This window comes from Rhagoletis pomonella, unplaced genomic scaffold (assembly GCF_013731165.1).
Source record: "Rhagoletis pomonella isolate Grant_MI unplaced genomic scaffold, Rhpom_1.0 Rhpom_scaffold_00002, whole genome shotgun sequence".
NCBI lineage: Eukaryota > Metazoa > Arthropoda > Insecta > Diptera > Tephritidae > Rhagoletis > Rhagoletis pomonella.
In genome coordinates, this window is record NW_023458556.1 from 19048125 (window position 1) to 19073997 (window position 25873).

The following is a 25873-nucleotide window of genomic DNA, read 5'->3' on the forward strand; positions in this document are numbered from 1 at the left end:
GTGCTTTTATTTTTTTGTGCTTTTATTTTTTTGTGCTTTTATTTTTTGTGTTTTTATTTTTTTTGTGCTTTTATTTTTTTATGCTTTTATTTTTTTATACTTTTATTTTTTTGTGCTTTTATTTTTTTGTGCTTTTAATTTTTGTGATTTTATTCTTTTGTGCTTACTAAGTTTATCGCGCCTTTTCTGGTTTTGTTTTTCGTACTTTTGTTTATTATTTTTATTGCCTTTGTATTATTTTGGTGCTTTTTATTTTTATTTTTATTTTTATTTATATTTTTTTATTTATTTTTTTTTGTTCTGTTTTGCTGTGCTCTATTTGCTTTTTGGCCGTTTTTTTTCTAAATTTTTTATTTATTGTAAGTTCTTTTTGGAAATTTTTTGCGTTTTTTAGTTTCTTGTTGCTTGTTGCTTGTTTCTTGTTCTTTATTGAATTTATTTTTTAACAAAACACTGTCTAAAGTCATTAACTTATAAATCAATTGTTCAATTCCCAGCAAGTACAACCACACAGCTATTTTTGTCAGCAATTAAATGAAAAAGTTGCACTGTGTGTCGCCTATTTTCTCTATGTACATATATTGTTCTGTTAACTTTTCTTTTTGTTATCTTTGTGTACTACCACATACTAGCTTGACTGCGTCTCAATGCATTTGTTTCCCTTTTAGACATTTTGCCCTAGGATGACGAGCGAGCGTGTAAATACCTCTAACTGCACTTCATGTTGTAAACCTTGTTAACGCGCTTGTCGTCGCCTATTTCTTTGTAATATATGTACGTATATTTTTTCTTCTACTGATATGCATACTGTCTTTTGTTCAAGCTTGTTTCTTATTATTTTTATTGTCAGCCGTTTTTTATGTTGTCTAGTGTTTGACATTGTGTCTTGCTTGCATCTGTTTATTAATGACTTCTACGCGCTCGACTAGCTTTTGTTTAAAAGAAAAGCGAAAAGGAAAAAAATATAAAATTTACAACATGTCCCCCATTTATTACAGAATTTTTATGCTTTTTTCTTCCACTTTCTCAATGTTTTTATATCTACGACCAGATATGCAATGTAAAACAATAAATACAAAATTTTGCTTAGTTTGCATAGATAGCGTGCGATGTTTTTTTTTTTTTTGTAAGCGAGGCACGTTCGCGCCTACAACACTCAATACATGCTGATATACAAAACAGTGTGTGCTACAAGTATGAGTACGTTGTAGCAGAAATATACATATGCATGTATATTGAAGACACAGCGATGTTGCATTATTCGTCTTGTAAGTGATATACATACATAAACACATACATACGTATACATGCGACTGTTATAACTGTTTTTATTTTTACTTTGCCTTACTTTTTCCACGTATGGTCATATAGCCGATAAAATAGTGTGTAGAATCCACTGTGTAAGCTCTGCACACACCCTCCAAATTACTGTTCATGTAAGACACAGCAGCATTATGTTTTTGTTTGCTCCATTCTTACTAGCATTTATTTTCAATTACAAAATCTAATTACGTATATTTATGCATGAAATCAATTCTCGTTCGAATTAAATTATATTCTATTTGTCGTTACACTCGATTACGTTACTCTTGTACTCGTATGTTCGTTCATGTGTATTTATATATGTACATACACATGTATGTGCATTAGGCATATGACTTTACAAGCGTTGTTGTATGTATGCATGCATGTTTGGTTTGTTGAATTCTTGTAACAAATTTTTAACCAACTTCCTTCCTGATGAGGTAGAGACTTGAAACGTTAAATTTAGCTCAGATCTCGATGACAATTAGTATGAACTATTAAAAAAGCATTGGCACAGAGAATTTCTTACAATAAATGCAACAATTTTTATTTGAATTTTTTTTTCCGCAAATTCTTTATAAAAACTTGTTTCATTTTACAACAAAAAACGTAAAAATATAATTTCTATACCTTTTGCAAAACTCGGGAAAATTCAATAGATTTTCATGCTAATTTTATACTTTTCAATCAGATTTTTCAGAATTTTTTTTAAGTATGCAGTTTTGTAGCCCAATATATGTAATCGTAATAAAGTGCCACTTGAAACTTGCACTTTGTTAAACAAGAATTTTATGGACTATAAAACTGCATACCTAAATTTTTTCTAAAAGTTTTTAGTAAAAATTTTGTTGTAAAATTTTTCTAAAATATTCAAATTTTTCAACAAAGTTTGAAATCGGGACTAATATGGTTTTTGTTAGATAGTCGGCTGTATTTTTATAAAAAAAAATAAACGTTAAACAAAAAAGTAGTCGAAACTGTGAAAAACATCGTATCCCTATTTTTCCACGTGGCAGCGTCAAAAATATGCATACCTAGACGTTTTGACGATTTTATTTATTTGCATTTTCAATACAAAATTTCTCTTCTTTTTGTATAAAAATATAGTTCATTCAATAGCAAAAACCACAAGAATAATTTTTTTTAATTCCATATAGACCTCCGGAAAATGCATGGTATACCAAGAAATTTTAATTTTATTTTCGATTTTTAAATTCGAATTCTTAGAAGTTTTAGTATGCAGGTTTGTAACCTATTAAATTTTAGTACAATAAATTGCAAGGTACTAGTCGATAAAAAGTAGCGTTGATTTTTGAGAATTTTTTCCATTTTCTTCAATAAAACGCATGAATATAATATTTCTTTTTTTTTCATATGAAAGAAGGTACGCAACACCCTCAAATTTTGACAAAAATGTTATTTTTGTTAAATTTTCATCATTCCTCATTCTCTGCTCATAGCTATATTCAATTAAAAAAAAGCCATATGCCTAATGTGCATATACATGCATGCATGAGTTTTTTATGCTCGCATAAACATTTTCCTGATTTCGTGTAACTGCAGTTGTAATTCTACTTCTTGTTTAAATGGCTAATTGATATACATGATTGAAAATCTCGTAATTGTTTTCCGCATTTTATGTATGTACATATGTATGTTTGTATGTACGCACCCACACACGGATTTCTCCTTCCTACTTACAATATTTAAAATTAGAATATAGGTGGATATAAATGCTCTCAGTATATGTAATTTGCTCTAAAGACGAAAGATACTCTGTCTGCAAATATTCACTTTAGTTGATTTTGAACAAATTGCTCCCTCCTCAAAACTACTTTCGAAATATAGCTATCTTAAACATCTTTCGTTGACATTCACATTGTACAATTTTGTTTCAAACCTCCTCAAAATATGACCTACATATTAATCCAGGTTATAAGCTCTCTGTGTGCCAAATCTTATCCAACAACAAACGTAAGCACACTCGCTCACTCACTCACAATCTTTCACATTTATAATAAGCATTATTCTCTTAATTTCCGAGAGGGTTATAATTGAAAAAGCTCGGGGTACTACTCAGAAACTATTCAAGATATTTCAACAGACAAACTACTAACGAGGGTAAAGTGATTTTAAATTCAAAGAATGCTTAAATTAGATTAACATATTTATATGTGTTTTAGGACATTGCTTAACAGAAAAGTATAGAAAATTCTTGACAGGTTTAAAGTGAAGGTAATTTTTCATTCAATCAGACCTTTAAAATCACCTTCAAAAGTAAAATTGTAATGCAATTAACTAAAAAAAAAAACAAATTTTTTGGTTCTTGCGACCATGGAAATGGACTCCTCGAGAGCAAAAATATGTGTTTAGAGCTTTTCTTTTTAAATTAATGTGACTGGTCGGACACTGAAAATAGCTCTATTTTACCTTTGTGCACTCAAAGGTTAATTTTAGCTAGAACACTTAATTTTCAAGATAAAAATAAAATAAATATGAACTGTACGCTTTTCAGTAAAAATTGGGCTGATATAATCTTCTTAGAAATATTAAAAAATATTTAAAGTTGTGACTGGCACTAAAAACTTGAAAAAAGGTAAAACGAGCTTTCAAAAAAAGCAAAAAATGCATTTATTTTTTAATTTTGATATATACTAACCTTTAGTACAATGTAAATATTTGTATGTCCAATTAAACATTATTAAAAATACATACAATGGCCACAAAATGACAGTTTTTGCCAAGTTGTATCATATTATTTTTATTGTTATTTAATTTTGTAAATTGTGTAAATCCAGGCTTCCAACTTTTTGCAATATTCAAAAACTTTCGTAAAAATTTCGAGCTTTTTTAAAAATTCTAAAAAATCAACCATAATTTTTAGCCATTTGAAACTTGTACTTTATTCTACTAGAATTCAAACTACATATTTAGAATCTTTCTAGTCAATTTAATTAAAAAATCTCGAAATTTTTACGAAATTTAGGAAATTAGGTTTTTTTTTTAATATTGCACATTTAAATTCAGTGTCATACATTTGGTATTTTAGTACAGATTTGTACATGCGAGCTGTTGGTACAATACAGCGAACTTCTATGAAGAGTTAAATATTAAAATGGCAAAACATGCAGAAAAGGCAGAAAAAGGTAATATAGTCAAAAAAGGCCAAAAAAAGGCTAAATTAAAATTTTAATTCTAAATCAAGGAAGACATTAAACGTGTAATTCTCTTATTTGTTTATAGATACGACTAAGCCTTAAAATCCTAACCCTGGTAATTATGTATGAAGGAAAAGTTTCCATATACAAAAATTGATTCTATGGAGAATACTTTGAGGCTTTTATATACTTAGTACACATTAACACAAAGGCCTTATTCAAAAAAAAAAAAGTGAAAAAACAATTAAAACAAAAAAAAAATATTACAAAAAAATTAAAAAAAACATAAAAAAGAATAGTTTTTGAATAAGGCTAAATAATGTATTACAAATTTTTCCACACAGTCAATAACTTTATGAATTAGATAATCAAATTTAATTTGTGAATAAAATGTTGCATAAAACAGCCATGTGAAATAAGTTTCCCAACCAGAGAGAAAATAAAATTTTAAAAATTATCACATTTAAGTAATTGATGATGCTGATGTGATGATGATGACTGAATTCGTCCTTGAAACTACGATGTGCCAAAGTCTGCGCCAATCAAGCATCGAAACTATTAGACAACCAACTGACAGACCAATAATTCAGCCATAAACCAATTGCAACCAGTTAGCAGATTGACAGGCGGTGGCAGATAGCCGGCCGCCATAGAAAGCATCGCTGCAGCTAACCAGACAAACTTTTAAGTGGCTGTGAGTGTCGTAAAGAGCGAGCCACCAACAGCCAGGCAAGCTACGAAATCTGTCGCTTGCTTTCGCTTGGAAATTAAATGCAATAACAATAGAGCAGAATAGCAGAAAAATCAGATCAACACGCCATCGCCAAGTGTTGATTTTTATTCAATTATTATATTTGTATATATTGGAATTTGCAAATATTTGCCAATAAAAAGCCAATGTGGCGGTTAATTAGTAATTTAAAAGACAGCTGTGACGAAACAAACACAAATGAAAGAGAAGTATAAGCAATTCATTTGCTGAAGGAGTGATTTTAATAGTGAATATTTACACTTTATACAATGTACAATTTGTATAAAATGAAAAAATAATGTAATTGTGTTTTGTGCATTAATAATGTAAAACTATGCCATGGCATAAGAAGAGTCGAGAGTAAAGGAAAGGGCAAAAAAAAAACAATAAAAATATAAATGCAAATAAAAATTTTAAATTTAATGAAAAAGTGAATAAACTACTTAAAATTAAGTAAATAAGGAAAGACAAGGCAGTCGTGCAATAAAATTCGCAATAAACAATAACGGTTGTGCAATACGTGAAGTAAACATTTATTTAAATATTAATTTTGTAATATTTGGAGCAGGCAGTAAAAAAAAAATAATCTTATAAGCAAACAAATAAAATTTAGCGGCCATAAAAAATACATTTGCTGAAACAAATATAGCACCGTTAATCGTGTTGACGCACACTAAAGAAGAAAACAATGGCGATCATATACATACCTGCGATTACTGTTGTTGTCTATAGCGACGCCAACTGCAACAACGTCAACATAAGCGCGCCCGCCAGCAGCGGCTGTGACAACAACCTAACAAAAATAAAATAAAATAAAATTCAGCACACGTAAGAGCTTAGAGATCAACAGGTAATAAACATTGCTAACAGTAGTCGAGTTTCCGCTGTTAACGTTAACATTTTTGAGCAGCAAACAATACGGAGGCGCGTTGAACGAGAGAAAATAAGAACACTTATCTGCATATTCACTGCGGACTCACCATCTCTGTCTCCGCGCATTCAAGAGTTGCATTTATTATACGAATTTGAATTTCGGCTGCGTCATCGATCGCGTGTGCTGCGAAACGTGCAACGCACGGCTGAGAAGCTGAGCTGAGCCGAGGCGGTGACTTCTACGCGTCGCTCAACGCACAACGCACAGCATCAACGTCACTAGAACGAAGCGCTCGCGCGCGCGTTCTTTTTGTGGAGTTTGACCCCCACGCGCGCCCGCATTGCAAGCTACCAAACCGCGCGCGTCTGTGCCGCTCAACGTCGATCTTATCGCAACGCGCTGCCGCTCTGTAGCTGACTTTCTGCTCTGCTGCTACCGTCGACTTCCTGCAGTGGCAAGCCAACACGCAGAGCTTGTGTTACTTGTTGGCTTCATTCGTGTCTCAGCCGCGGAACGTTGCAGACGACGTCAATGTGAACGTCAACGCGTATTGAACATTGAATTGGTTGAACGCGGGACAGCGAACGTGGATAAATTTTTGTGTTGTGCTAAAGGTGCAACAGTGACTAAGTAAAAAAAAAAAAAACGAATAAAAAAGTGTTTGGCTCGAATGAAGGCAAAACAAAAAGCAGCATAAGCAAAGCGGAATTGACAAAGTGGCCGAGAAATAAATGAAAACAAAAAGAATGCGCTTTGCTTTGATACTCGATCGGTTGGTTGGTTGTTGTTTGCGTTTGTTGTTAGTAGTAGAACTATTGAATGAGCAACGATCGGCGGTTGCAGCTGTTCGGTGCGCGGTGATTTAAACGAAAAAATATTGCAGAAAAATAGCAGATAAAAAATAGCATACTTGCTATTGTTGTTGTTTTTTTTCGAAAAAATATTTGTGCCTTTTAAAGTACCAAAAAAAAAGAAGAAAAAAAGTAATAAGCTTGAAATACAAATTATATGTAAGTAAGCGCGCAAATCGTGGAAATTTTTAATGTTGCGTTTGCAAATCGAAAAAGCGTCGGCAGAGCTTAAAGTGAACATAAAAGCTATTGAACTGAGTAAAGTATTAATAAAATTTCTAGACGTGCTAATAAAATTTTAAGTGAGAAAAGGATCGAAAAAAAGATTGCCTAATAAAAAATTTTTGTTACAAAACTGAGAAATAAAATAAAAATAATTAAAAAAATTTTAAAATTTCTTAAATAGTCGATAAAAAATAAAATAGCGGGTATTGTGAATGAATAAAACCTGCAAGTTTAAAAATTAGTTATCAAAAAAAATAAATAAAAAAAAAAATTTATAAAAATATATGCAGTAAAAGTGTCTAAAAATATAAACGTCTGAAGAAAAGTGCGGAAAAAATTTAAAAAAAAAATTTTAATAATTTTCTACAAACTAAACACATATTTTTCAATAAAATAAATGCAACCAAAACTGGATACGCAACAATTTAGAGAAAATACTTAAAAAACACCGACAAATTTTTTCGTGTCGTTATCAAAAATTTTAATTAAAAAATGTAAAGATACACATTTTTTTGTGCAAAAAAAGTTAGCTAAAATCAAATGGCCTAAAAAGCATCAAGCGCCGATCCACACACAATTCACAAAATACTTGCAAACTGAAAAATTAAAAGTATGTATTAAAAATCACTCAAAAACATAATTAAAAAATTTTTTGAACAGTGAATGTTAAAAAAAAAAAATTCAAAATAAGTTTATCCGAAACAACGTAAAGTAAAGCAAGAAACGCTTGAGTTTGAAATCCCTGCTTTTTGGATTGAAAAAAATTTTATAAATAACAAAAATTGTATTTTCTAATCAAAATAAGTTTCTTTCGCATTGCTAATAAATTCTAAATTGTGATTAGTTGTGACAAACAAAGAAGTATAGTAAGACACTGTGTACGAATACAATAAATTAGACATCGAAACAAAAATCACGCAAATCCGACTGCTGTATTTGCAAGCTGACATCCGTTGACTTTGCTCGCCAATAAGAAGAAGAAAAAATAAATAATAGAAAACTTTCCGAAGCATTTTTATCAACGACACACTATCTCCCAACGTCAACTTGAGTCCTCCATCAACCATCCCCCTTCTCTCCCCCACCCCCGCTGTCTTCCTCATATTTGCCACTGCTTTTGTTTTGCATCGTCGCCACCGCCGCCGTCGTCGTCGTCGTCGTCTCCGTCATTGCCCTCATTGTGTTGCAACAACAAACAATGTGCAGCCGGAAATGTTTTCGCGTACACACACTGGTCATACTCGGCATCATAATCACCATTGTGCTCGTCTGCATTGTCGGCATAACGCTGACGAACAGCATCAACATTTCGAATATCATAAAATTACGCGAAAAAGTCGCCAGCGATTCGGCGGCCGCTACCGGCGCGAATGCCGTACAAACACGCGCCGCGCTCGTCGAGCAACAATACTCTACCTTGCAACAACATCATTTGTCGCGCAGCGATTTAAATTATATTGCTGCAACGCATCCGAAGAATTTACAACGATTCGCCAGCGGTAGCGGCAGTGGTAATAGTGGCAATGGCCGGGGGTTTGGTGATGATCCAGCTAATAATGCGGCACAAAATAAAATTGTCATCGAAATTGCTTTACGCAATTTTTCGACTGCACAAGTCGCCAATGCAAGCTTTGCAGGTAACGCGTCCGTAACGACGTCTTCCTCATCGGTGAATTCCTTGCTCGATAGGCTCATCGAACCCATAACCAGCGCCATTGTCGATGGCAATATCGATTCGATTTCGGTACCTGCCACTGCTACTCGCCGCCAATTGAATGAGTCACTTTCACAACTCGTTAATGCGCAAGAGACGCGTCCGCTCGTTGTGGCAACAGAATCGACGACAACCGACAATGCTGCTACGGTGACAGCAGCATCTACGGTTGCCTCAAGTGCATGGCAGTATACAACAACTTCGCCGACGGCGTTTACACCTTTGCAAGCCATCGAACGATTGGCCATTGCTGATCATAACCCCGGCCAGATTGATTTTGCGAAGCGCGAGCATGTCAAACAGGTAAATGAAAAGAGCTTTTGGCTTGGTTGAGTTTCTGAGGTGAGATATGTGTTTGTATGTTTCTGTGTCAGTGGTATTTGCAGTCATTTAGTGGAGTTGTGAGTTATTTTTGTATATGCTTTGACTTGAGAGAATGCGAAACATTTGGATACGAGCTCTCTTTTAACATTTTTTTGTGATGTATGGGTATGAAACGGCTGTAAGGAATAAGTTTGAGGTTAAGCTAAGAAATAATTTAAAACGTTTAGATTCCGCATCAAGCTCCATGTTAGTCAGTTGGCTAAGTAGCAAGCGATTACTTCGAGTAAGAAAGGCAAATTTTTGTTTCTTGCGCTCAACATTTTTTGTATAATGTTCCAAATATTGAAAATTGTTGGAGCTCACAATGTGCCAGCAATCGTTCCATAGAATTCTCGCCCTTCCGTGAGCCCTCTTTTAACTGCACCGAGAAAGCAACTAAGATTCTACATAGAGCAGTGTTGTAGTCACTATTCTATATAAAATATATATTCTTTGTGGCACTGTAATCACCTAAGCGATTTTAGCCGAGTCCAATAAAGCAAGCAAAATGAAGTAAGTCCCTCTCAATCTGTACTTTCCATCGGAGAGGAAGCCTTCCTCTTCCTCTGTTTAACACCAGTGGATACCCCGCGCTGTATGTATACTTTCAGGGCTGGAGCTTTCGTGCGGATCCGCTATATGTATTTTAATTCGCTGCACAATGTCTCTGTCGTTCTAAAGTACATACGGCTTATCGTTCCATCGTCTTGCCTTAGTGTATCTAAATATTCGGCTGAAGGACACTATAAAATATAAAGGAATCTTAATAAGGAATTAATTAAAAATTAATTGGCAATAAATTTGTGTCAGATTTTCTATGCAACTCTGCTAGTCATGTTTAATTTTAACTTGGAGGTATGTTTATTGCACCTGATATTCCATCAGGGAGGGAAAATTGAATTATAAAATTGTACCTAATTTCCGGAAAACTTTACCTAAAAGTAGATAGATGTACCTAAATCTTAGAGCAACGCGAGACAAAACCATGTTGTAGAAAAGGTGAATCACTTTCCTCCCAGTTCTTCGATCTGATGTTTTAAAAATAAATATTTCTCGTCTATCTGGCTACTAACTACAGTTGCGTTACTTTGACCACTATTATGTATCATTTGTATGCCTCTTCACAAAGGAGGTAAGCTATTAGGCCAGATGCCCGCACCAGAAAATGCACTGAAATGTCAATAAAAATAATATCTAATTTCCTGCGAAGTTATTTGGCTACGTTCCAAATGTACCTAAAATTGTGTTTGTACCGAATGTACTTTCAAACTAAATAACGGTACGATTGTACCAACTTTTCCATCAAAGTAGGTAATCCAGCAGCTGATTTCGTATCGCTAATTGCGCAGCTGACGTGTGTGTGAACACCAAAATCAATGCCGCAATTTAAAGCTTAATTGCTTCAGCTAATTGGCCTGTTTGAACATAGTCTTATTAACCAAGATTAGACAAAAAACTTAAGGCTTTCACTTTAGTTAAATGACATTAATTATTGTATGTAATATATCTTAGATCGCTGGTACCCTAAAAAATTTGCACAAATGAAAAAAAGAATTCTTATTACACATGCACATTCAGGTCAAACTAAAGACGCTGTGGCTGACTGGTTAGCGGTGCGTGCTACAACTCGGTGCATAAAAAGTGCAGCACGTCCTTATAGTAAAACGAATAACGAAAAAAATTATCGAAATCGGTTGAGATTTGTGGAAAGTTTTTTTTTTATTCAAAGTGACTTTCTTTCATTAAGATATGAATTAGCTGGATAGATCGGACAGCAGACACTTAATTTCGACTTACTTAATTCGGAGCCGTTTGCTATATAGTATGTAGATGTTTCCATGATGTCAGACCTGACATTCATACGACCTAAGAGTCACTTATAAAAAAATTCGCCATCATCAAGTCAAGTTACGGATCCTTACAACCAATTCATTCTTGGTTGAATTTTGAATTAAAATGTGATAACGGGCGTGACATATCGGACATGGAAGATTTTTCACTCATATAATATTTTTACTAGTAATACATACAAAATTGAATTTTTTCAGATTAATTTTTTTTCGCCATCTGAATACGAAATTTAAATTTATAAAGCCATTTGAACTTATTTACTTGCATTTTCGGTCTACATTTATATGGGTGATACATATGTATGTACTGTGTAGCACATTTTCAGTAAAAGTTTCATTCGTTTTTTGTTTTCTTTTAACTCAGCGGATCTTATATTCTCCATCTGTGCAAAGATCCAGGGAGTTCTTGTACCCTGTAATTCGCGAGGTGGCAATAACTGCCAGAAGCAGAAAATAAGGTCTCAATCATTGAATTTGATAAAATATTAAAGGATATATCGTGTTCTGATACAAAAATACTTTTGAGAAATAAGTATGTATATAGATTTTTAAATTTTTGTTTATTTATAACTTATAAAAAAATATATATACACATATACATAATACTAATTATATTTTGTTTTAATTTTTCATTTCAGGTAAGCGATCAAGCGAATATGTACTCAGCTTTCATGGAAAGAATTGCAGAAGCATAATATTAAGGTTTGAATAGAATTATATAATTTCTTGTTCTTATCTGGGCGCGGTCACGTAAAGTGTAACATACAGACTTCGTTAAGTTAGGGATTTCTGAAAAAAAATATACGTATATAATTGTAAAGTACATACTTATTATCCTTACATTGGAATACAAATATTTTGAAAAAAAAAAAAACTTATATTTGTCCAAGTTACTGGTGTCTGTGAAGTTAGCATACGAATTTACGCAAGAATACAAAAATATGTATAGAGGTGTTGAAAAAAAGTCTGGATATTTTGCCAAAAAAAAAAATTGTTTCAAAAAGTGTGTATTCAATATTCACGCAGTTTATATGTCCTAAAGAGGCAAATAAAAAACTGTTTGCGTAGCTTTCAGAGTTCCTGAAAAGGAAAAATTTCTGGAAAATTATGCTGCAATTTTTTTTTCTTGTCAAAAAAGTTGATAAAGTATAGTTTTTGAAAAATGAAATAAAAATTAAAACTGTTCTGAGTAGCGCTAGAGTTCCTGAAAGGGGGAAAAAATTTGCAATTTTTTTCACAAAGGTCGAAAAAGTTTAATGTTAAAATAATAAAATAAATAAATCTGTTCTAAATACTTTTGCAATAGTTCTAGATTTCCTGAAAAGAAAAATAAAGTTCTGTCAAATTACGCAGAAAAAAGTGGAAAAATTTTAGTTAAAAAAAAAAGAATTAAATTAAAACTGTTCTGAGTAGCTTTGCAATAGTTCTAGAGTTCCTGAATAGGAAACAAAGTTCTGTCAAATTACGTCGAAAAAAAGTTATTTTAAAAAAGTTGAAAAGTTTAGTTTTCGAAAAAATAAAAATTAAAACTGTTCTGAGTAGCTTTTCATTTTTTGTAAATTTTATGAAAAGGAAAAGTTCTGCAATTTTTTGTTTTAAATGGCGAAAAAGTTAAACGGTTGAAAACAAGAAAAAAAAATAAAAAATGTACTGAGTAGTTTTTCAATAGTTCTAGATCTAGCAGAGATCGAAAAATGAATAAAAATTAGTAAAAATAAAAATTAAGAATAAATAAAAATTACTTAGTTCAAAATTGTTAGAGCCTTGCTCTGCTAAATTTGTTTTATGCCATAAATTGATGTACCACAAATAAATATTTGTGCCAGCATCACATGATGCTATTGCACTTACATATGAGTACTATTTATACGTATGTACGTTTATAGATACATATGTATGTATGTATGTATATGGTTAATTTGAAGATTTATGAGTATGGCGAACTTTTTGAAAATTGTTAATGTTTATTGTCTTTATGACTTTCGCAAAAATTTTATTGCCATCCGGCACTAGTATTAAACGAATGACTGTGCTTTGATTTGTGTCTGTGGTGTGACTGACACTTGACAGACATTCAACAGCATCGCCAATTCGCAGCTGCGATGCGAAAAGTAGCAACCAATTTGTATGTACTTATGCGAGTTTGTATGTCTCGTAAAACTATAAATTATTCGTATATATAGCGGGAACCTATAATTCATCTGGCTGCATTCAGCGTTTGACTATTAAATTCAATTAGAATGTTGGCAATTAGGTGCTCCTAAGCATACTTTCATGTGTCATGTGCACGAAATTAATTTATTAATAAAAATATTCATTCCCACTGGTTACTATATTTTGCTTTTTTACAATATTTGCAAGCATATGCACATTTCCATCGAATGTTTTCTGAACAGATAATGGCTGTGATAAAAGTTATAATCATACATAATCAACTATCTAACTACAGAGAAGTATATAAAAGGTCGAAAGCATACAAAAATAGGCGTAGATAAAACTGAGGTATCGGGCCTGATTTAACAGAGTAATTGACGTTTATTATTATTGTTGTAATAATTTTTGTTACCTTGACGCTACACTATTAACTAAGAAACAATTATTATTTTTGCCATTCTATTTATTCTGCCGATATTTCGACTGCTCTCTGTGAATCACCTTCAAAAATAACCATTTATTACAAGTAGATTTTTATTTTTAAAACTCTGCCAAATCTTATTATTTTAGTTCTACAGTTCCTGAAAAGGATAAAAAGTTCTGAAAAATTGCGCTGAAGAGAATTTTTTTTCAAAAAAGTCGAATTTTGCGGAACTTTTGTTTGTTTTCAGAACAGTTTTTATATTTACTTTTTTTCAAACATTAAATTTTTTCGACTTTTTTGAACACATTTTTTTCGGCGAAACTTTGCTGCACTTTTTTCCTTTTCTAGGAACTTTAGAGCTCTTGAAAAGTTGCCTAGAACAGTTTTTATTTTTGCCAAGCATTAAGTTTTACCACTTTTTGTAAAAATTTGTTTCGGCCTAATTTTGCAAAACTTTTTTCCTTTGCAGGAACTGTAGAACTATTGAAAAGCTACTCATAACCGTTTTTATTTTTCTTTTTTTTCAAACATAATTGGGTAGTTCACAAGGTGTCGTACTTGTCGTATTGTTGTATGTTGTAAAGTTTTTAACGCCTAAGTATGTTAGTATGTTTAGAGGACTTGAAATCACCACCAACTATTTTTTAATTGTGTGAAATTTCATAATAAAACTTTTATGTTAGCTTGCGAATTCTTTAAATAGAGTTTTAGCCGTTTAAAGTTTATGACATACAACAGTACGACAATATGCAACACCTTGTGAACTCCCTAAATATTTTTTCGGGTTTTTTTAAAAAAAGTTTTTTTTTTTTACGCGTAACTTTGCATCACTTTTTTCCTTTCCAAGAACTCTAGAATTATTGAAGAGTTACCCAGAATAGTTTTTATTCGAAAACATTAAATTTTTCCGACTTTTAGTAAAAATTTGCTTCGGCCTAATATTGCAGAACTTTTTTTTCACTTTTCAGGAACTCAATAACTATTGAAAACCTAATCAGAATAATTTTTATTTTGATAAATTTTTTCAAATATGAAATTTAATCGATTTTTTTGTTTGAAGCTTTCTTTTAACTTTTCAACAAAAACAGCTTTTATTTTTTCAAACATCATTTTTTTCGTAACAATTTGTTTCAGCCAAATTTTTCAGATTTTTTTTTTCGATCAGGAACTTTTGAACTATTGAAAAGCTACTCAGAACAATTTTTATATTTATATTTTTCTCTGCGTAATTTTGCAGAATTCCTCTTTTTTTCTTTTTCATGAACTCTTGAACTATTACCCTGAACCGTTTTTATTTTCCTTTTTCAAACATCATCTTTTTTCGACTTTTTGTAACATTTTGTTTCGGCCTAGTTTTGGAGAATTTTTTTCCTATTAATAATAATATAATAGATTGGCGCTTACACATATGTTAGTGTTTGGCCGAGCTTCTCCTCCGATTTGTGGTGTGCGCCTTGATGTTGTCACACAAAGCGGAGGGACCTACAGTTTTACGCCGACTCCGAACGGCGATTGTATTTTTATGAGAAGCTGTTTTTCATGGCAGAAATACACTCGGAGGTCTGCCATTGCCTGCCGAGGGACGACCGCTGTTAAGAAAAAACCTTTTTTCTATATTCTTTGCGATGTTGCTTTGACCAGGGTTTGAACCCAGGCGTTGCGGAGTGGAAGCGCGCACTGCTTACCACTACACCACAGCGGCCGATTTTTTTCCTATTAGGAACTCTATAACTATGAAAAAAGCGACTCAGAACAGTTTTTTTAATAATTTTTTTTCGAACAAAACACTTTTTCGCCTTTTGCAAAAAAACTCTTTTGGGTAAATTTGCAAACCTTTTTTGCATTTTCAGGAACCCTAGAACTATTGAGAAGTTACACCCAACAGTTTTTATTTTATTTTTTCAAACATAAAATTTTTCAAAGAGACAATTGGGAACTTCAAGCCCCGCCTCCTTTTTTAACCTTTAGATGCAAGCTAAAGCTTTTGATATCGTGCGTTGCCCTGTGGATTTATGCAAAATGGTTTATAAATGATGTAGATTATGTATTCTGTACTATTATTCTCTTTACTTCATTTGAACTTCTGATACACAAACTCGCAGAAAAAAGCATGCAATAGAATTTATAGGGAACAGTTACAAACTAAATGCGATGAAATTTTTATTTACAACAATGCCAGCTAAAACCTATTCGCTGCAAATAACTTTCGCCACACCCGTAACAAAAGTGGAGCGCAACGAAGAACAAAAAAAAAAAATAATAATGAAGATAAAGCGAAATAACAGTCATGCAATTTTGCGGCGGTCATGCACACTTCGACAAAACGTATGTACAGTCAATCAATAAAGTTTAGGTACAGCGATTTTTTGCAATACGGGCACTATTTTTTAAATATTTTAATTGTCGCCAAATTTTTAATAAAAATATGGTTAATTCTACAACGAAAACCCCAAAAATCAGAGTTGTACAAAATTAGAGAAAATTCCAATGAGTTGCTTCCTCAGACATGCACTTTGTTATACTAAAATTGAATGCATACTAAACTTTTCACTAACGAGTGTAAATCAAAAGTGCAATATTTTAATGAAAATTTGCAGAATTTATAAAAAATTTGCGAAAAACACCTAAACTTTATGGACTGACTGTATCTATAATTGCAACACAAAATGTAAAAAAAAATCGACTGCAATACAGAAATAAACTTAATATGCAAAGCGTAGCGTAACAAAGAAAATTAGCATAAGTAAGAAAGAAGTAACTTTTTTTGCGTCGGATAAGAAAGTTGCCAACGCAACAACCAAAATAACAAAACGCAAAAATAAGAAAAAAATGCACACATGGAGGTCTTAAATACAAACACGTGACACACCACTACTGTAGTTATAGCGCTAACAAATGAAGAAACCGAAGCAGAAAGGAGATAGTAAGTTGAAAATGCATGTCAATAAAAACCAAATCGGGGGTAACGAACTAAACGAGCGAAAATTTCGAACAAAACTTCAGTTGAAAAATAAAAAATGATTTGTAAGTGCAACTGCGCAGTTTGATATTTTAGTAAGAAATAAAATTTTGAGACTTACAAAGCGTAGTCCTTAGTGTCATGAAGCGAGGCGAGCTAAAAAAGTAAATACTTCATGTAAGCGTAAGAATGGAACCAGTCTCTTCTTAAGCATTCCTTCAAATACTTATACAAGCACATATCGTCACCCTAATTCACAAAGGAAAAAAAAACATTATAAAATCAGTACCAAAAACATGTAGAGCTTTTTAAAAAGTGGCATGTAACTCCGTTGTTTTTGGTAATAACACTTAAACATTTTTATTGAAGGTATACTTCAATACATCCTACCAAAACCCGTGAAAAACGCAGTTTTGAAAAAAGTTTTGGTTTGGTTAAATCACTGTTGATGTTCCGCGATGCCACAAATAAGGATTATCCTTGATATTTTGTGGTTTTTTTGTTCTAAATTTTTTAGTGGCATTTCCTCTAGATGCGGCTGTGTGAAAGTTCTGTTCAGAAAGATGAGGTAAAATTCGCTGAAACGTAAGTTTCGTTGTCCATTATAAAGTAAAAACTAATTTCAGCAGTTTACTTCGCTCTTTTACGGATGCGTTCTTGATAGAACTTTCATCTGAAATTTCTTCTTCTTTAAGGCTTCATTACTGATTCGTTCTTAGTTATATATATGTAGAAAATATTCTGACAGGTTAACCTTACTTGTCTATTTCCTTCCTGAAATGCTTGCGTATTCCTTTGGTCACAATTTTCTTTGCCTTTTTGAGTTCATTTGCGCCCTTCTACGGAACCCTTCGTGCGGTGGGTACCTCTCCTTATTTCAGAAGATCTATTGACACTTTGCAAGCTAACACGCAGTTTCCTTCAATCGGACACCGTGTGATAGGCGCAAGCTATTCGTAAAGCAGTTACACTGTACATTGCCGAAACGTGTTTAAGGCCGAACTTTTGCGTACGACGACACTTGAGTTTGTTACGTTCGAAATTAACTATCTGCTGGCCTCGCTTGCCAGAGCCATTTTGAATTCAATTTTATTGGGGTTGAAATTCACCTTATTGGTTTAAGTGCTCATTTTAGAGTCAATGAACACTGATATGAAGATACTCAATATGCAGCTCAGACCTTATCCTATGATCGCCGACAGTTCCTACTGATTAGCTAGATCCAGCTTTGCTTCCGTTAGAGAATGCATCTCATGATGGACGGCCTGAAGAAGATCTAATCGTTTTTCCAAAGCCACGCGGACCGCCGCGTTCGACCTTACGCCTTTTTATTCCATCATTTGAGTCGTAGAGTGTTTTTCTTCCTTTGTAGTGTTCATACTTCACAAAATTTCCTTATTTGATACCGTCTACCGCATCGCAGGCGATCTTTATCACACTATGGAACGCGTCTATCATAGACCTCGCTGTACAAAAGCCAAACTGTTTGTTGAAAAGTCTATTTGGGCTTTCGAGAAGTGGCTGTGACCGGTCGCATAGTATAACTAATCCAGAATTTTACCAATGTTGTCAAGCCCACATGGGGTCCTATGGAAATATATGTATCTTGATTTCTGATCCGGCAGTTTACCCGGCTTTAGCGAAACAACAAGTGTCTGTTATCAGCGATTCTGACAAGGTGTGCCTTTCATCTCTTATTCTGTGAACCTACGAATCCATCATCGTTTTGTACGCGAGGTCCCATGGGTCCACCCACATCTGCATCGATCAGAAATTTTTTAAAAGTACGTTGTCTTGTTTTTCTTAAAGTTTTCTTCAACGCTGCTTTATGGATTTTATATATTCAAGCTTAGATTGTCCCACACAATGAGCGAGCGTGTCCTTTGCGCTTTTCTTCTCTTTTGTTTTTGGTGATATCTTTGAACTATTTATCCAGTTTCGGTTTTGGGTTATCCTACTGTAGAATGTCGTAAGGGTTCATACTTGAAACTCCGTCGAGGCAGCTGCTTAAAATATACAGGCCAATTTATACCAAATATTTGACGTCATTGAAATTTTCAAGCATTGTTATGTCCTTCCAAAGGTTTGCGAACGCAAGTTAAGTAATACCTTTGACCGCAAATTCACATAAAAAAAAAGAAATAAACAATAAAAAGCAAATTAACTTTTATGAAATACTTATTAAAAATTCTAAAAGTATCATTATTACCGGAAGTAAATGTTTTAAATGTATTTAAATGTTTATCAAATCTGTTTGGAAAACGTGTATCAAATGCCTTTTCGTTGCAATATATTACATCAAGCATTATTTACTTCCTGCTCGAGTTTTTCGCATCAAATTCGACCAGCTGCTTGTAAGCTCATTTGAAATTAAAAAAAACCCGCTGTAATGTTGTAACAACGGCTTGATATATAACATAAAAATTCAAAATTAATTATACAGGTTTGCGAGATTTTGAAGTGTTGATGAACGGCACGCTAACCAAAGCGAAAGAGAAAAAAAAAATTAAAAAATAAATTATCGCGTGCTTAATGCAATTACCTTTTTTAAATTCTTAGCTAAAATTAGAATTAAAACATACAATTCCAATTTGCAATCAATGGCGCGCTTTTGACATTTTTACGTTTTAATATCACATGCGCCTATAGCTGATTAACGCCGATACATTGCAACAGTTGGCGCATATTCAAACAGTAATGAGTATTCATACATATAACCATATAACCACTAAACGGCTATGTACTTGTTTTTTTTTTTAATTTCTCGTTTTCTCAATTACTCCGTCACATTATTTGTTTTGGTTTTCACATTAGTAGAGTTTTCTATTTACTTGCATATATTTTTTTTGCTTTCCTTAATCATTACACAGGTCAACAATCTAAAAAAACTTGTTTTTTTTTTGTATATTTTCATTTAGCATACAGATAGCTTACATATATCATAGAGGGATGTCACTTGCTTAAAAGGTTAAGTTTTACTCTAAATTATAAGTAGCTCGATATTTTCTAATATGGATGCCAAACGAACAAAAATTAAAAAAAGACTTATTTCAAAATTTGTTTTGAGAGGATTGACACCAATTTAAAAAGTCAAGCTCTATTAATAATTTTAATGAAGTTTTACAACAATGAGAACTTAGAAAGCTTTGGTTCGAAAATATGTTTAAAGAGGGTTGCCACCTGTTAAAAAATAAAATAAAATTTAATCAATATGTTAAATAAAACAAAATGATATCAAGTCAAGCAAACGATGTTTAATACGACTTATATCGATTTTTTTTAAGTGGATATCAAACGAAACGAGTTGAAAAAAGCTTTATTACGAAAAAAGTTTTGAAGAGGATATCACCTGTTTGAAAAATCAAATTCCCACAATGGAGTATCTTTTGCCTTTACTCGGCCAACTATTTACTTAACAAAATTAAAAGCTAGTCCTCAGATACAAATTTAGGGGTACCGTTAGTTTCTTCATAATCCAACCATAGGAACTAAACCAAAATAGTATGAGACCACCGTTGAGGTATCACCCTTGGGGTACAGTGTTGCCGTTGAGAATTTTCAGAAAGTCGCAAAAAAGGGGTAAATGACGGAAAAAAAGGGTAACCATATTATTTTTGCTTTTCTTTACTAGTAAATCAATAATACTGAGAACCAAAGTCAAAATAAATTTAATGTATTATAAGGTAAAATAGCGGGACTTGCTTTGCACATAAAAGATTTGCAAACATGCACAGAAATCGAGTAGGAAATATTTTTTAATAGCATGGTTCTGTTAACATTTCCTTAAAAAATATCTGAGAAGGGGCAAAAGTCGCACATAATTTTGAAAAAGGGTAAAAGAAATTAAAATGTTCAAAAAGTCGGGTCAAAATGTATTGGTGCTTAAAAAAGGTCAAAGTGCCCCTTTAGTCGCACAACGGCAACACTGTTGAGGTACCACCTTTCCAATATAAAAAGAAATGAAAAAAATGTTCGCACGAATTGATAACCTCTTCCTCTTCTTTTTTGAAGTTGGTTAAATATATATTTTTCAATACTTATAATACGCTAGAAGACTCTTACCACATTCATAAGAAGTACCCGTTCCACCGCTTTCTTCCAATTGTGACCCATAATTCGAAACAATTTTCAGTGAAGGGAGCAGTGACAGTGATTTCGAAGGAATAGAAAGAAAAGGACTTGGGGGTCGGGTACAAAACTTACTTTTTAAGGTAATATTTTGTTTTTCTTAATCAGGTGTACAAGACTTTATTCTAGAAATAGTCTTTTAGAATGCCGTAAATCCACTTTTGGTTTTAAGCGATAAAATTATAGTGCCCCTAGAAAAACTTCGTTCAGACGCTAGACAAAAATATGCAGTGTTTTTCTTATGCTATAGGAAAACAATTTGCTAGTGTAACCCCAGAAAAAAAGCGGGAATTTTCTATAATCCACAAATAAGGTAAGGTACGCCCTATATGAACTTTGTTTGTTGAAGTTACTAAAAACTTTCTGGAAAATTATAAGTTATCGTAAACAACATGCTGGAGAGCTTTAAAATTTTAGGTTGCAATATGTCCATCAATGTTCACTACCTACACAGTCACTTTGACAAATACCCAGATAATCTTGGATCCTATAGCGAAGAACAAGCGAAGAGGTTTCACAAGGACATAAAAACTTTGGAAGAGAGCTACCAAAGCTGAACGCCACAGCGCCACATGATGGCTGACTACTGCTAGGGCATTTAACGTGATTGCTTCATTACACTTCATTCACGAAAGTCGTGAAAGAGAAAGTTTTTGTCAATGTACATAATGTAGCAAATGCAATGGTTCTTGCTTCAATTTTGTGTTTTTCTGTAGAAATCAAATTCCAGAAAGCAACATGGAGGAAATTAAAATTTGTTCTATTTATGTAATCCGTATAAAGTCTTAAGTTAAAGTCAAAAGTTGACGCCAAAACGGCTGTTGACCAGTGTTATTATTTGTTTGTTGTTTATATTGCGTTGTATGCGGTTTGTTTTTATTGGTTTTGCGCATTATTTGCTATGCGTGTTATATTCCTTAATATACATACGCTAATTAACATGCTTCACCTTCAAGATAACCGCTTGAAAATAAATAAACAAATATGAATTTCTACACATAAATACATACAAAACCTTGTTTGTGTATGCACGTCTTAACAGCCTTAACTTATTTTTGTGCTAACAGACGCCAATTGGAAATACTAACTGAAGCCATGTCCCTCAACAACTCCTCTCTTCATAGCAGGGGAGGCGGGATTTCTGCTTTGTAAAGTTTTCGCAAAATCCTGCCCTCGAATACTCTGATCATGCGTCATATACTATATCGAACGGACTCGATGAGTGAGTTATGTGTAAGAGTGTGGTTGACCAGACCTATTCGCTGTGCTTCCTCATCCTGCTTGGATACGAAAAATATACGAAATGGATTTAGTGGCTGATTATATCTATGCCATTTACAGAGACCAGCGATTGTCGATGACCATTGTAGCGTACGTACCTCCAAAACACTGCAAGCGTACCTTCTATCATCTATCACAACATGATCGACCAAATGTTCCCTTAATTTAAGATTCGTAAGTTTTAGTTTTTTTCAGTCCTACTCTATGTCAGCCAATTGAATCGTTACCAGGGACCGTAACAGTTACCACTTTTATTAAAAAAATCGCTCTTTAAAAATAATGTTTTTACTTTTATTTAATTACAATTATTTTTGATTTTTATCTAAATAATCTGCAAATAACAGTTGTTTTTGATTTTTAAATTATTTGTCTTAAATAACAGTTATGGAAGACTTTGATTCATAAACTTTTAAAAATCTGTCACTGACCTTTATTTTTTAAATCGTACATATAAAAGTCATTTGTATAAGTCGTAGTAAACTTTTGTTTCCCAACAGCTTAACTGCGAAAAATGTTAATGACTTCTATACGAATGATTTAAAAAATAAAAGTCGGTGACTGATTTATATTGATAGATTTTAAAAGTAAAAGTCACTGAGTGATTTTTATTGATGAATTTTATAAATAAAAGTCTTCAATAACTGTTATCTAAGACATATAATATAAAAGTTAAAAATAATTGTTATTTTCGATTTATAATATAAAAAAAAATAAATAATTGTTATTTTTTTTTAATTTTGCATAAAAATTGCAAATAAAAATTTATTTTCAAATTTGAAAATGTATCACTTAGTTGTAGAATATTTCCTTCATAGTGAACTTTTCCATGATAGTTTTCATAAATAACTGTTATGTTCGGTCCCTGATCATTACAAATAACTTTGTTTTATGAAAAGACCACGTGGGCAGATAAATAACGTCAGTATATATAACCGTTAAAAAGTTGCAAAGCGAACAAAACAATAATTGGACTAAATGGGCTTAACCCATCAGCAGGGTTAAATGACGACGCACAACTTGACCTGAGAATAATTTTTATTACGTGCACGTTTACATAGCTACCTGCTTCTCAAAATGAGAAGACATTGCAGACCTTAAATCGATATCGTCGGCCCCACTAAAGCTCTCTCTCTTTCTGTCGGGCCCTGAGCGCCTGAGGCTACGCACGATTAAGGGTTGCTACACTTGCCCACGGTGGCGCGAATACATACGCAAGGGTAGGAATTAAATAACGCCGATCAACTAACTTCAACTTCACTTTCCTCCCCATTCCACTTCAGAATGCTTTAGTAAGACAATAGGGGTATTTACCAAATTGAGCAAATGCATAGCAAAACATCACCAAGTCGTGAAGCTTAAGTTAGCAACATTTTTTTTTCAAACTGAAATTTTTTCTCACATTTAGTTTTGTGTATTTTCTTTTGATATTACTTCTTACTCTTCTGCTCAAGTATTTATTACTTGCATTCTTATCGCTTGGCATATTTCTGTGCACTTTCTTACTTTGAGGAGGCAACAAAAAAAGGTCTGGCTTTCAAAGCGTTCAACATGTGCAAAGTTTCACAACACACAAAGCCTAGAACTCAAAGAATATACTTTTTGTGTTTTGTTTATTTGCATATTTGGCGCTTAACTTTAGCTACTCTAAAGTCGCTGTATACCAGTCGAGGGCACTTAACACACATACTTACACTTGCAAGGCCATCGGTTATGCTTAGCATTTGATTGTCTTCTCTCTCTCTCTCACCATACATAAATTCCCTGTTGCTTTGTTGCCGTGCATGTATCTACTATTTGTAGAAGCTCTGCTTAGATTTATTTCCTTTGCCAAACAGAAGCTTCACTCGACTCTACGAGTACTTGAGTAGCGGCATTGCTTAGCTCTCTTAGCACTTTAGTGCTTTGACACTTCTTCAGTGTGTGTGACTCTATAAGCCAGACTAATAAATTACTTTTGTGTACTTGCCACTTAAGCAGTCAAATATTCGCACTTATGCATTGTACCAAGCTAACATTTACACCAACAACTAAGCTGCCTACCAAGTCAAACTGCTTACATAACTTAAGTCGGGTTAGCAAGTGGTGTGGCGCTGCCAGAGACCTGCATGCTGTGGTCTCTATTTTTTCATGGTAGCTTTTAGTAGAATCGCTCGTATGTTCTAAAAAGACTAATGGGTAGTTGTTGTTACTGTATTGGACATTTGGTTAGCACCAGGGATGCCAACTGGGGAGGAATTCTCTGATTTTGGTGGAATTCTAGCATTGGTGCGGAAATAGGGGAATAACTTGAAATTTGAGGGGAATTTAATATACTGTTTTTGTTTTTTTTCGTCAAAACTCATTGTTACGAATATTGTCACATATGTATGTACATAACAAATTAATAATTCTGGTAAAAACTGCTCATTCCGTGCTGTACAAAAAAAAAAAAAAGAAACACATCCCACATTATGGTCATTCTAAGCATAAGCGTTTTTTATGAAATACCGTAACAAGATACATGAAACTACAAGAAGGTGGAATATATTGTTTATCCATATGTAGGGCTGTGTGACTAACTGATTATTTTAAATTGTACTCACTAAATTACTCAGTTAGTAGAGAAATTTAAATTTTGATTGTTTTCCCCTTAAAAAATTTCTATTAAATATGAAAAATTTCTATTAAATACTCAAATTACTCTAGTAATGCCATTTCAATTACTTTTCTGTTATATCAATTAAATTTTAAAAACATTGTATTAGAACTACTACATTAATTTTTATTATTATTTTTTTTTATTAAGAAAGTGAATAAAGTGCTTTAAAGATTGAGAGAAAATAATTGGTGAAATGTCATTACAAATCAGGGGATTTTTTTTTAGAATTTAAGGTAATTGACCATCGAAGAGTTGGCATCCCTGGTAAGCACTGTTACAGTTGGGCAGCTTATTTCTTCCGACATTATTTGTGACGCTTTTAACGCGTCTGCTACCTGATTTGAGAATTTTGTTGCATTTTAATACCTTTTTCGTGAGCCGTGCGTGCAACTCTCTTTTTTTTTTTGTAGCTTAAAAAAAAAACCAATTTTCGTTGTTTATCGCCTGAGGTGTGCATTAACGGAAATGTAATATCGTATTTTATCTGAGTTAAATTTTATTCCTGCGGTTTTGTGGCTTTGCGCTGCGCTGTAGCTTCTAAGTTGATTTTTTTTGCACTCAGTTTTACATATAAAACTTATGTGTACTGCCATTTTATTGCCGTGCACTTAATTGCCTGCCATTTTAAGACTCATGCACCTTTGCCGGCATGCGGTTTTTATACAAGCATTTAAACGTTTATTATATGTGTTTTTTTTGTTTTTGTTATTCCCGAGCGCACTTATGCACAAGTGTATAATAATTTTGTGAAGAATGAAGAGAGAAGTCAATTAAGCCATGCATGTCTGTCTGTCCGTCTGAACGGTTCCGTCCGTGTGCACGATAACTCGAGCAAAAATTTAGATATCTTAAAGAAATTCTCCAAGGTAAGTTGGTTTTGAAAATGGGCGAAATCGGACGGTAACAACGCCCCCGCCATATTATGGTATTTTCGAAAAATGCAGTAACTACGATATTTCCGTAAATACTGGTTCCAAATTGTTGAAATCAGAAACCGTAACAGTTACACTTTTGTTAAAAAAATCGCTCTTTAAAAATTATTTTTTACTTTTATTTAATTACACCTTAAATAACCGTTATTTCTGACTTTTATTTTATAAATCCAAAACAACAATTTTTTTTTGATTCTTATCCAAATAATCAGCAAATAACAGTTATTTTTGATTTTTAAATGATATGTCTTAGATAACAGTTATCG

General features: G+C 32.9%; 1 protein-coding gene across 3 annotated transcripts in view; it reads left to right on the forward strand.

Annotated features, from left to right (window-relative positions):
• Positions 1-25873, forward strand: part of LOC118733223 (mannosyl-oligosaccharide alpha-1,2-mannosidase IA) — a 273219-nt gene that overhangs the window by 90039 nt on the left and 157307 nt on the right. The window contains exons 1-2 of one of the 3 annotated variants that reach the window (XM_036462543.1): positions 7496-7774; positions 8009-9181. The exons of 1 other annotated variant lie outside the window; for it this stretch is intronic. In XM_036462543.1, coding sequence (XP_036318436.1) covers positions 8363-9181 — 819 coding nt within the window. In that variant the 5' untranslated portion in view covers positions 7496-7774; positions 8009-8362. Of the gene's footprint in view, positions 1-7495; positions 9182-25873 lie in introns of those variants that run through there. One more of the 3 variants, XM_036462542.1, reaches the window with a different exon arrangement.